Source organism: Bombyx mori, chromosome 15, assembly GCF_030269925.1.
Source record: "Bombyx mori chromosome 15, ASM3026992v2".
Lineage (NCBI taxonomy): Eukaryota > Metazoa > Arthropoda > Insecta > Lepidoptera > Bombycidae > Bombyx > Bombyx mori.
Window position 1 is genome coordinate 17696646 of NC_085121.1, and position 13642 is coordinate 17710287.

The 13642-nt window shown below is 36.6% G+C and overlaps 1 protein-coding gene across 1 annotated transcript in view; it reads left to right on the plus strand.

Moving 5' to 3' along the window:
* LOC101739442 (neuroligin-4, X-linked) overlaps positions 1-13642 on the plus strand; it is a 128491-nt gene that overhangs the window by 80045 nt on the left and 34804 nt on the right. The window contains exon 4 of the mRNA XM_021346840.3: positions 1658-1855. Within this exon, the coding sequence (XP_021202515.2) occupies positions 1658-1855 (198 nt within the window). The remainder of the gene's footprint in view (positions 1-1657; positions 1856-13642) is intronic.

The following is a 13642-nucleotide window of genomic DNA, read 5'->3' on the forward strand; positions in this document are numbered from 1 at the left end:
CGTCTACTTTCACCCTACCTTCCTAATTCTTAACTTCAGGTCCTAAGGCGTGCTCACCATTTTCCATTTCTGTCGAGAAATAATCTTCTAAAGCTTTAGGAGAGTATCGGGCATGTAATCAAAACGTGGAATAAACAACAAGGTTTTTTTTCCGAAAAATCCTTAAAGCACGAACATTGTGAAATCAAAATATAATAAACTTAACTTTCAGAAACAATAAAGCGGCACGTTTTTAAGGAAAGAAGTGACAAACTTTCTTTGATCGTGTTAATTAAAATATTTTTTTCATCGTCTTGTTTGTAAATAGCCAAACAGAATATAACATTTTAATTAATGTACAAAGAATATAATAATATTTTCTTAGCTTTCTTAGCTACTAACGAAACAATGAATATTTTTCTGGAATTATAAATATTAAAAGCAAAAAGACAAAGAGAATTCTTTGAATTAATCAAAGGTAGTCATTTCATAGAAATAGCGTAAATGGAATGACTAGAACCTTTTTCTATTAGGCTTGGGCAGTAGTCCTTGAGGCTCACCTGATTTTAAGTGGTAATTTAAAGTTGTCTATGAGTTCAATTTCTCCGAAACAAAAAAAGAATCAACTGATTATCACTCTCAGTATTAATATGCTAACTACATTACAGTTTGACTCGGAGTTTTGTTGCTTAAGATATTACAGGTATAAGTTAAATATATAAGTTTTTTTTAATTTATTATTATAAATTTCTGTATCTCTTAGAATAGCTTTTGTCGATCTACTTTGAAATGGAAAGAAAATAAGCAACGTATAAGTAAAAGCAAGGTGCGTCCTTCAGATTAAAAATCTTTAAGAATATGAAATAGTTTTTTTTATAGCTTCTGTAGGCAGACGAGAATCCGAGTCATTTCTGAGCAGTCACGGTCGCTTATGGATGAGAGTAATACTATGGGCACAGTCAAAGGGCTGCCTAATCTATTTTATCTAACTAAACATAGTAATAACTACGCGTTTGTGGCCTAATGTTGTCAATTTTATAAATGACTAGCTGTACCCGTCCGTGTCGCTGGGCATTTAAAATTAACATTATTATTATATTTCTCACCCCCACAATGATTCTCATCATTAACGCCCCCGCAACTGGTGTAGGGAGTCCAACACCCATATAAATATTAGCCTATTCACTAAGTACATGTATTTTCTACATGGATACCAAGTTTCAAGTCAATCGGATGCATGGTTTACTAGTTATAACGGAACCTCCGGAAAAACCTCTGTAGATTTATATATTAGTAGGTCAGATCACACTGCAGATGTGAGATAGAGTAGAGATTGTGGATATTCTTAAGCTGGTCGGCTTGTTTATTTTAACTGTCATGGCTTGAGATCACTTGTTTCTCTTTTATCTAAACATTGATATTATTTTATTGGTTGTGGAAAAGTTAAAGGCGCTTAAAATTTGCAAGTTTGATTTTTACTACACAAAGCTCTTTGTGTAGTAATTGTGTGTGCTCTGATTGTACGTAGAAAAATATTAGGATCTGAATTCCGGCACAATCAGCGGATACAAATAGACAGGATGTCAGGAAGAAATCAATATCCCTACATAAAAATAGACTAGTCTCTATGAGATTGTGGATAAAATAATGTTCAATTAATTTTCTTTCTTTTTCACAGGATTCCTCAACCCTAGATCCGATGACTACCCTCGGTCGCCAGCCAACTATGGTCTCATGGACCAAATTGCCGCCTTGCACTGGATCAAGGAAAACGTGGCGGTTTTTGGTGGAGATCCTACTAACGTCACTCTAATGGGACATGGCACCGGGGCTGCCTGCGTCCATTTCCTGCTCACCTCTTTAGCTGTGCCTGAAGGCGAGTTTCATGAATTTTTTAATGATTTTAATATAAAAATTCCGGGGCTCGAAATACTTCGGATAGGGAGGAATAAACACTCATAGATATGGTCTTGTACTAGTCTCAATTTAACAATACCACTTCATTTCGACATCGATCATCATTGTGGATAATAAATTAAATCGCATCGTCGGCCAAAAATACTCCATATTATTTCAAGCCTTTTATTCTTCACCTTCATTTTATTCATCACCTTTAATACCTTGAACATATTTTTCAGCTACTGTCTGTTTTGCAGATGTCCAACACGAGATTTAATTAATTTTAATTTAATCATATCGGTCTTCTGACCCTACCACATCTTTATTTTATTCAGGGGCAAGTTTAATTCCCGACAGTACACATAATTTTTTTACGTTACATTTGAAAATGGCTGATCGGTGAATCTTTATTCTCCATCAAGAAGGTCTAGAATTTAAAAATACACTGAAACAAATTTAAATGCATATTTTGTTAATAAAGCCCCATTAGTACGATGTGCAATGTTTTCCATCTTGTTGTACAACACGTCGCCGCACGTTTCCAAAGTCTCACACATAACAACTTTATCGCTCCGACTCACACTAAGGCTCGTCGTTTTATGGATAGGACGATGTTTGCGCCTAACCCGTAACATAGTAGACAAACGTTTGGTAGCGAGCCAAAAGGACTTATCGCGGCACCCGCATCTTTTAATAAAACGAAGCCGGTTCGAAAATGTGTCCGTGGTTTCTTAATTCTCTTCTATAGATAAAGGTCGAAAATGCTTTTCGAAAAAAGAAATAATATCAATATTTTTTTTTTGGAACGAAGTTCCTTAAGTGACGATGCGGAGGGGTACACTAACCGGAAAAAAAACGTCCGTAACGTAAGATTTTTATTATCTATGTATAGTCTTAGTATGATGGCTATACAGTGTCTAAAGTATAGTCTACGTGATGACGGTTTTTATTATTGACCTTTTAGCATGTTTGAGATTCGATATCCCCATTTCAGCCGAAATCGAAATCGTGCCGCATGCCTTCAGGGCTATCTCAACCATTAACGACCTCATGACCGTTTGTTCTAGCACATCACAAACATGATCCTCAATAAACTTTGTCGACCTTTAGATATTAGCTTTCAGTTCTGTTTGTGTTTACTTTAAACACAAAAGTAACAACATTTAATATTGCTCGCAGGCGTTTTTGGTATCAATTTGTTTCGGATACTATGGAGTCGGCTTGTTTTTGTTGTAAGCCAGAGTTTCGTAGTTACGAGAGATTTTTCAATAAGCTAGTGGTAGTCCAGTGATCGAAATTCGACCGTTATTAATTTAAATTATAAGTTTGAACATTATTATAGTTCTATTGTCGCATTTTTATTATAATCATTGTTCTATTATCAGAGATTTCGCCAAGGCTATACTATAGACAAACAATATTATTATATTCTCAATTGACCACAGACTGATAAACAATACACCAAAGAGTATAAATACATGTGGTGTGGCAAATACATGGTAGTGTATGCAATGTTTTTTATTTATTTAATGTATTGTTATTATTGCTTGTATTGCTTATTCTTATTAATGTGTAAAGAAACAAAATCATTATTACATTACATTGTGTATTATGGAAACGTATATATGTATGCTACTTGTGTGTATGTGTATGTATGTATATATATTTAAATCGATAGGCACACCGCGTGTAATTCGTGTCCAGATGATTCTTGTCCACCTGATGGTTGTCTGGAAGAAATCGTTCTTAGCGATAAGACCACCCATTGTACTTTTTTTGTATTTAAAGTTTCGCATTGTTCTTTTTTTTGGTGTACAATAAAGAATACACTCTCTTATTTATACATAATTTAAAAAAGACAGCATTTTGCACTACTCTATATTATTTTTAACGGTAGGCAGCGCCTTGGCTCTGTCCCAGGTATTGCTGAAGTCCATGGGCGACGGTAACCACTCACCACCAGGTGGCCCGTACACTCGTCTGCCTACACGGACCATAAAAAAAACCATCAATTTTACTTTTTTTGTATTCAATGTTTCGCATTGTTTTTCTTTTGGTGTACAATAAAGAATACACTCTTTCTATTTATACATAATTAAAAAAACCCAGCATTTTACACTAATTCTCTATAAATGTGGAAAATTTCATACTTCTCCGTCTGCGCAATTTTTGTAAAAAGGTGTATAAAGTTTTAGCTCCGCGTATTAATGTACAGATAACGATGAAAGTAGAAAAATTGATTTAACTTTTTGTGAACTTTGGTAATCTCTAACTTACGAACTGTACTGATGGTAATTATTACATTGGTTATATATTCATTTTTATGACGATTAAGTACCCAAAGTCTGCCACTTAGACCTTTTCACGGTTCAACTATATCCATCACATTTACACTCACAGAATAGTCGCTTTCAATCCAATTTAATCTGTCTGCATTTTTCTCGTCTTTTAATTCTTTTAAACTATCATTAATGAGAATTTGAATTGATCATTGAAACCAAACTTTAAAGAAAACCTTTTAGACATCATTGACCTTTGTCAATAATTCGTTTGTTTTGATAAGTCTAGGTAGCGTTCAGATTTTATGGGTCATTGAAAGTTGGGCTGTTGTTATTTTAAGTGGCCTGTTAATCTTTATTTACGTAAACTTGTAACGTTTGTTGGATCAACATAAAAAAGACTTGTTACTGAAAAGCTACTTGTTGTGACAATATTTTATGAAAAACTAGCTGACCCGGCAGACTTCGTAGTGTCTCAATCGATAAATAAAAGACCTAAACTTTTGTATAAAATAAACATAAAACAAACAAAAGGAATCCGTCCGACGGAGGACAAATTAAAGGAAAAACAAAATTGTTATTTTTATTTAATTCCAAGCATTTTCATATTTATCTACCTTTTAAACCTTCTCTGGACTTCCACAAATAAAATTTAAGATCAAAATTAGCCAAATCGGTCCAGCCCTTCTCGAGTTTTAGCGAGACTAACGAACAGCAATTAATTTTTATATATACCTATAGTATAGATAGATTGTGTATAGATAGTGTTGAGAATTTATGTTCTAATATATAAACTAGCGCTAATTGTGACTCTGTATCCGGTCACCGTCCTCGTCGAACCCGTCGCTTGCGACGAAGGGCTCGACGAGCGAACTAACCCATAGACACAGCCCACTGAGGTTCTCGCCGGATCTTCTCAGTGGGTCGCGTTTCCGATCCGGTGGTAGATTCTGCGAAGCACTGCTCTTGCTAGGGTCAGTGTTAACAACTCTCCGGTTGAGCCCCGTGAGCTCACCTACAAACGTTAGGGTGAAGCTGAAATAGCCTCTCAAGGCTATCAGCCTAGGCAGGAAAAAAAAAAGACTGTATTATATTATGTAACAAAGAAGTTATTGTAAGTCTGCAGAGGTAGGCACCCAGATCCTAATTAGATCTACGTTTATGTAGTCATTGCTCGGGTTTTAAGAGCTGAGGGCAGAAAACATTGAATGGGGACTATTCTAGGCCTAAGTTAAAAATGTACGAAAAGTCAGACACAATAGAATGAAAAAAGTAAGCGCAAGTTTAAGCCGTGTAAATAGTTTTAATTTGGCCTGCGATCTGCTAATTCTAAAGAAAATATTATTTATAATTTCGCTAATTGATTATTTAATTATTATATTTAATAATTCAGTTTGAAGGGTGGGGCAACCGGTGTAACTATACTGAGACTTTAGAACTCATATCTCAAGGTGGATGGCGGCATTTATGTTGTAGATATTTATGGGTTTCAGTAACTACTTAACACCAAGTAAGCTGCGAGCTCGTGCACCTATCCATGCAATAAAAAAAAACAAAAAAAAACAATGAAATCAAAAAGTAAATTTGAAATTAAAAACGAAGATAGCCAGCTAGCGCACGCTCACGCTAAGATATTATTCAGTTTTTGCTATTCACCGACACCGTCTATCTTGGTTTTCAATAGCTATTCCTTCACACCCTATAGAACACGTAAATTCAAAGAAATATCACTTGAATTACTTAGCGCGTAACTTGAAAGTTCAAACATCAATTTTCAGCAACGGTTAAACATCTCGGCAACTTTCCGATGAGGCCGTTAAGGCAGGCACACGTCGATAACTTAATTATAACTTAGAGTTAACTTAAAGTCAAGTTCGGTCCCAAGATAATTTTACTTGGTAAACTGTCATCAGGTACGGTAGAAGGTAATTTTACATTTTAGTATGATGCTGATAATTTGATGGTTTTGATGGCTCTTTTTTTTCAATTCTTTCAAACAGAATAAACTAGGTGGCCCGGCAAACGTTGTTTTGCTATATAAGTTATTTCTAGGAAAGATAATAACACAGATACCGACTGCAGTGCCATCTGCCAAGCGGATTTGTTAGTCTAAGCCATCCAGGGTGCCACCCAAACGCATACAAAAAAATCACATTCAAATCGGTCAAGCCGTTTACGAAGAGTTCAGTGATAAACACATGCACAGAAGAAATATATAATATAACGATAAATATGAAGTAGGTACTCGTTTTAGCGCATTTATAAGCACAGACAAATTGTTTTGACCGCTCTACAATTTTCTTTTGCCATTAACGCACGCAATGTACGGTAGGATATTACTAATTAGCATAGATCTTCCCGTTCCATTGAATAACAGATCATAAGATTCTCTGCATGCGAAGAAACAACAATAGATTTAGTTTTAAGCTTGTATTGTCATTGGGAATCCACAGTATGACCATATATCATAATGAAATAGTAATGATTTATCGAATTCACACACATATGCAAACCTGTCCCGGTGAAACTGAAAAGGCCTCAGGCTCACCAGTAACCCTTCCTTCCTAAAAATTAAACACACATATAAATGTGAAGTAATTAAACATTAAATAAAACTATCAACAATGGGTCGGTCTACAATAAAAACACAAACCGAATCCTTTCACAAGAGAATAAAAAGGTACCGACACCGAACCGATTATAGAAACCGATAAATCTTAAGGATTTTTGAACAACAAACTTCAACGCTCGAAGCATTTATCGATTTTTTGAGTCCGTTCATGCATGAAAACAAACACCGCTCAGTGCGCCACAAGAAGTCATCAGCATTTCGCTGAAGCTGAAAATTTTGCAGGGAATTCATGTGTGACCCTGTTTGCATATGCATACGCTGTTGAACAAAATCACGAAAAATGCTTGCAATCTTCAGAGGTTTTCCAAAAGGAAAATGTTTTTTAAACATTCCGGTGAAGCAAGTGTTCTATGTAATACTGAGACAACTGATTGGTTTTGCACAGCTATTCTTCTACCGAACAACTTTTGAACTTAAGAACAGTTATTTATTTGTAGTAAAATACACTATAGCTATCAACTTAAAGTTTACTAGGCTGTTTGATCTGACTTAGCGTTTAAGATACAGGCCAAAGCAACTTGCAACTTAATTGAGATTAGTAGTAGCACTCTTGTAATTAACAAATCGTTCGCAAAACTTATTCGAAAATATCCTTAATGCTTCATTTTGATTGAACTATGATTCTACAAAAGCTCAGAAATATAAAATTTGTTTTTGTAGTTTTAATGAGTACAATACATTTGTGTTGAATATGTTATTGATTTTAGTTGTGGGTACAATTTCCAATTCAAAAACTATAAATCAGTTTTAAAATAAACACAAAAAATTCTGTACACAAAGTTTTATCAAAATTGGTAAACGATTTTTGCCTGAATGAGCAAACAGGCATCAGCTCCATCTAAACATCAAAATATTGTGATGTTTGGACGTGACAACGTCTTATAATTCGATGGAGCCGGCTGCACGCACGAAAAAATATGAATCATGCGGCGTTGCCTCGCTATGAGGCGTTCCATTTAAGTAAGGCTTGAAGTGCAAGCGAGAGCGCGCAACGAGCGACAAAGAGGCACAATCGGCCTCCGCGTTCGGAAGCGTTCGACATCTGTCTCTCTCCTACTTGAGTGAGCGATGCATCCGCGTGACAGCTGCTATACAATAATACATTTACATGTTTTCGTCAAGTATGAAGTTCCGTGAAAAGTGAATGTGGTGTCAATTGTTTATAGCAACGATAATTGCGATAATTGAAAAATGAAACCATTCCATCAGTATTTTCTTATGACGTTGTCACGTTCAACTATCGTCAGTAAACCGACTTTACAGACAACCGATTTTTACGACATACTTGAATTGCAATAACTGATTTATAGATACGCTACGCGCTATATGCTATGACATGTCCTTCTTCAAACGAGGCTTGTGGAGAGTATTAAGCTAGGCAGCGGCCTGGCTCTGCCCCAGGCATTGCTGAAGTCCATGGGTAACCACTCAGCATCAGGTGGGCCTTATGCTCGTCTCCCTATAAGGGCAATAAAAAAAATAACAAAAAGATAGATCGTATGTTTAATATGACCAATTATGTCACTACTTAAACGTAGAAAACTAGCCAAAACGATACACTCCAACGCCCGTAACTGTAAACCATTTACACAGTGCCACCAGGAAATTCATAGCAGCATTACAAAGGAAGTAATTTCGAGTTACGAGAGCCACGCTAGGCCCGAGCCGAATACCTGATGAAGGGCCCCGTACAAAACAATTTAGGGGCCAGCGGAACCGACAACTTTGGAAGCGGCTAGCTTTGTTTTTCCGTGTTAGTTGAAATGGCCTTTAAAAGTTTAGCTCGGAGAAGTTTCGCACGTGTAATGTGGGGATATTGTTCCGGATAAAGTCTATACGAAATGAAGCTAAGGAAATGTTTGCATGTTTTTTTATCGTATGTGCATACTGAATGTTAATTAATTTTGTAGACAACCAAAACTTTGATAGAGCCTTCAATGAACGTCGCCCGCTGACTTAAGACAAGAGATTGAATTTTGAATTACATTTGAAACATTTCCTACCAAAAAAACGCATAAATTGAAAATATTGCTTTGTGCAGGATTAGAAAAAGCTAATCCTTGCAGACTCTGCAGATTTTCTTACTTTTGACCCTAGGAATATGTTCATAAGAGCTTACATAATTTATGAAATGGAAGATGACTGGCTCTAAGCCAATCGCATATCTAAAAGCTTAGGTATTTTTAAATACACTTTTCATTTACGGAAATAATAAAAAATTCAGGGATTCCAACTTCTATGTGTAAATATTAGTATTAACATAGCACGATACATATGCAATACATTCACCCGACGAGTTCATATGATACTTCAATATCCGAAACATAAAATACGGCACTTCGACTGAAGCGGTAATGGTGCGGATCCAAAGTTAAAACTGCAGGTACGGACGGCTAAAACGATGAGTGCCGTAAAACGGCTCTGCTAACATACAGTAAAAGTTTGTTGTACACCAAAACATTGCATAACGCATATTGTATACGCGTAAAGAAATAAGAAACACGTGTAGCACTTGGGGACTGCAACAGTAAAGCTATTGCGTAGCATTTTTTATCAACTTATGCAATTATAATTAGAAAATATTAATTTAATATTAAAACAATAATAAAATAAGACCATGCTATATTTGTAAATATTAACTAAAGCAAAACATTAACTGTCCCCTTCATACTCATAAGCTAGACCGCGCGAAAGAGAGATGGGCAGACTTTTCATGATGCGCATGCAGTGCGACGTCACGCCGCGCGCTTCACAAACACTACACAAGCGCAACGCGTGAATGTGTTGAACGCGAGCTACATGGTAGGTGCAGAGTGGGGGGTGTTAGGTTTTATTTTCATTACGGAATTTCTTGATTCGGTCGTTGCGCTTAAAGCACGCGATAAAAGCTATGCAATAGTTAAAAACCTTTATCATTTAAAATCTTTAAAACTCTTCAGTTTTAAAAAAAAATTATTTTCGCTCACCTGTCTGTCATTGAATGAAACGAGAGTTCAGTTTTGTATAGTTTAATAATGCTGCTTAAAATATTAATTTTAAAAGAGATTATGGGCTTTCAATTTATTTCTTATTATATCACTGAAAACGCAATTAAGTATTTTATTGTTTATTAATTGTGAAGTATTCCATATCATTATATGCGTGTTTAATATACCTAGTCAGGTCATAAATTCTGTCACATGTTTAATGTAAAATAATTGAAACAAGTTTATTCATTATGTCACCATTCATATACCAAAATGAACTTAACAAAACATAGATTCTTAAGACACTAAAGTTTATTCAAAATGACCTCCGTGATTTTGAATACAGGCCTTCAATCTGCGCTGCCAGTCGTCTATCGCAGCACGAACGAGGTCCATGTCAATATCGGCGGCTGCCTTAATCAAGGATGTCTTGAGTGACTCCAAATTGGGATGAGGCTTTGAGCACGCCTTTTCCTCCAAGTGTTGCCATATCTTGTAATCTAACGGATTCAAATCTGGACTGGAGGAGGGCCAGTCTTCGTGCCGGATGAAGTCGATTTCACGCGCCGCCAGCCAGTCTTGTGTGCTCTTCGCTCTATGAGCTGGCGCCGGATCTTGTTGGAATACCCAGTGCCTGTTATTGAACATGGTATGAGAAACAGGTTCCACAAGGTTCGTCAGGACTGTATTTTGATATACAACTGCATTCGTTTTTACACCTTTCTCACAAAAATGTACCTCTGTTAAGCCCCAATAAGAAACTCCCAACCATACCATGAGCGAGGATGGAAAATGACCTCGTTGGACACGCGGAATACGGTTGCTCGCTTCTTCACTACTGTGTGCGTACACCTTATCATTTTGTTTGTTGTAGCTCTCTTCTACGGTAAATTTTTTTTCATCCGAAAAAATAATTTCCAGATTTTTTTTCCCGCGTACCGCTTCAACAAAGCGCGGCATCTCTTCAGTCTCAGGTCCATTAGACGAGCATTCAAACGATGTCCTGTTTTTCTTCGATATTCCTGAAGCCCTAAGTCTTCATTTAACACCCTTTTCACCGTGGTTCTGCTTAACCCCATCTGAAGGGCCAACAGTTTCTGCTTACGTTTGGGATTTCTTTTAATTCGCGCCTTCACAGCTTTTATCACTGCTGGAGTCCTAACAGACCGAGGGCGACCACTTCTTGACCTGTCATCTACATTAGAGTCTTCATTGTATCGTTTGATGGTACGATAAACGAATCTTTTGGTTATATTCAAAATTTTCAGTATGTTAAAATATTTGAATTGGCGCGTAACCGCAACGATGCAACGCAATAACTGCAACACGGTCTTCTTTAAGCGTCCACTCCATATTTAAAAATGAGTAAAATTCTAAAAGTATACATTTTTATTTTCATGAACAATTCGAATTCAATAAACTTTTTTGTGGCCAGCATTCTAAAAGAAAAGTTTTTACTGTATGACAATACTTATGACCTGCCTAGGTAATGTAGATTCTGATTCAAACGTACAACTAGACGATAATAATTCACTGTGTGCGAAATACATAAAATACAGGATGGATTCGGTTAATAATTTAAAAACATCAACGCGTCAATAACAATTAAATTTTATATAATTTTAACACCACTGACGAATTAAATTGTAAGTTTTTGATTCATAATTCTTTAGAGGCTGATAAATTAAACAAACAACAGTTATTAATGTATAACATTTTTTATAATGTAACGCTACCTAATACTAGCTTAACAAAACAATATAGGTATCTTATGTATTTATCTTGCAAATAACTTCCATACTATTATCCGAACTTTCAGCAAACAATGCAATCACAGGTTTATTGTCTTGAAATAATTCAATTCAAAATGAGTCATTCACTACGCAAAATAAAGCAGTATTTACATTGTTATGAGAGAGCCCTAACAAAAGTTTACACATAACGAGCTAAGAATCTACGTCGCTGGTACGCGGATGTATAGGAAGAGTAAAAATTGTCTTTGTTTCAACGTAAAAGAGGGTTTTTTTTTAAATAAAATTTGCATTGTTTTTAAAAACGTCTATGCTTTTTTTTATTTTACTTTGATGGGTGGACGAGCTCACAGCCCACCTGATGTTAAGTGGTTACTGGAGCCCATGGACATCTACGACGTAAATGCGCCACCCACCTTAAGATATAAGTTCTAAGATCTCAGTATAGTTACAACGGCTGCCCCACCCTTCAAACCGAAACGCATTACTGCTTCACGGCAGAAATAGGCAGGGCGGTAGTACCTACCCGCGCGGACTCACAAGAGGTCCTACCACCAGTTCTTGTTGACTTTTAGGAGATAAGCTACCTGACATACTGTTCAGCTGTTGCTTAGATATTGTTTTGCTTAATTACGCTACGTCTCAAGCAAATTTGTGGCAATTTCAAAAATGCACGTATTTCAGTGTGTTCTTTGAAAGAAGAATCTGAATGTCATTACGTAGAGGTTTTTTTTATTGCTTAGATGGGTGTATGAGCTCACAGCCCACCCGGTGCCAAGTGGTTACTGGAGCCCATAGACATCTACAAAGTAAATGCGCCACCCACCTTGAGATATAAGTTCTAAGGTCTCAAGTACAGTTACAACGGCTGCCCTTACCCTTAAACCGAAACGCATTACTGCTTCACGGCAGAAATAGATAGGGTGGTGGTACCTACCTGTGCGGACTCACAAGAAGTCCTACCACCAGTAAAACCTTTAAATGGTTTAACTAACATTCACCGATGGCAAACATAAACTTTATTGTTATTCATAGTTTTTGCCATAGCGTGGATAGGTGTACAAGCTCACAGGCTACCAGTTGTTAAGCTGTCACCAGAACCCACAGCCACCACAACATGAAAGCCACCAACTACCATGAAATATTATTTTTCACCACAGAAATAAGCAGGATGATTCAACCTACCTGTACGGGCCTACAATATCAGAAGATTATAAGCCGGTATATACCGGATAGCATTCACAGTACAATGTAATACTCAGAGAATGCTCCTGCCGATTCTCCAATCAATCTTTTAGTCATATTGATCGATCATATTTTAAACTATCAAATAGCCAATTCTTGCTAATAATGTATAAACATTTTTCTGAGGACAAGACGTGAGACCAAACTGAGGCCTAAGAACTCATATCTCGAGGTGGGTGGCGGTATTTATGTCGTAGGTGTCTATGGGCTCCGGTAATCACTTAACAGCAGCTAGGCCGTGAGCTCGTCCACCCATTTAAACAATAAAAAAAAACGTGCCATGAGCTCATTTGTTTTAGTGCAAAGGTCTTTTTCCAAACAATACCAAAGTATCAATGGCTGATGTGGGTTTTTTTTATTGCTTAGATGGGTGGACGAGCTCATAGCCCACCTAGTGTTAAATGGTTACTGGAGCCCATAGACATCTACGACGTAAATGCGCCACCCACCTTCAGATATAAGTTCTAAGGTCTCAAGTATACTTACAACGGTTGCCCCATCCTTCAAACCGAAACGCATTACTGTTTCACGGCAGAAATAGATAGGATGGTGGTACCAACCCGTGAGGACTCACAAGAGGTCTACCACCAGTAAATTGGTTTCAGCCATTGTTAAAAACTCTTCCTTTGTCGGCGCACAATCTTATCGCAAGCAATTGCTAAAAGTTAGGAAAGCATTTTGCACTGATCAATATTTTCTCGTACGCTGTTGTACAATATTTGTTTCAATCATACGAAAAAAAAAATTCACAATATTTCTCTTTTGTCAACATAAAGAGACAGTAACGAATCTCTTCAGGATTTCCTCGTGGAAATTCCCTAAACTTTTGCAGGGAACGCGGATGCAATACTCGAGTGTAATATTTCCTTTATCCATATTATAGAGGGATTG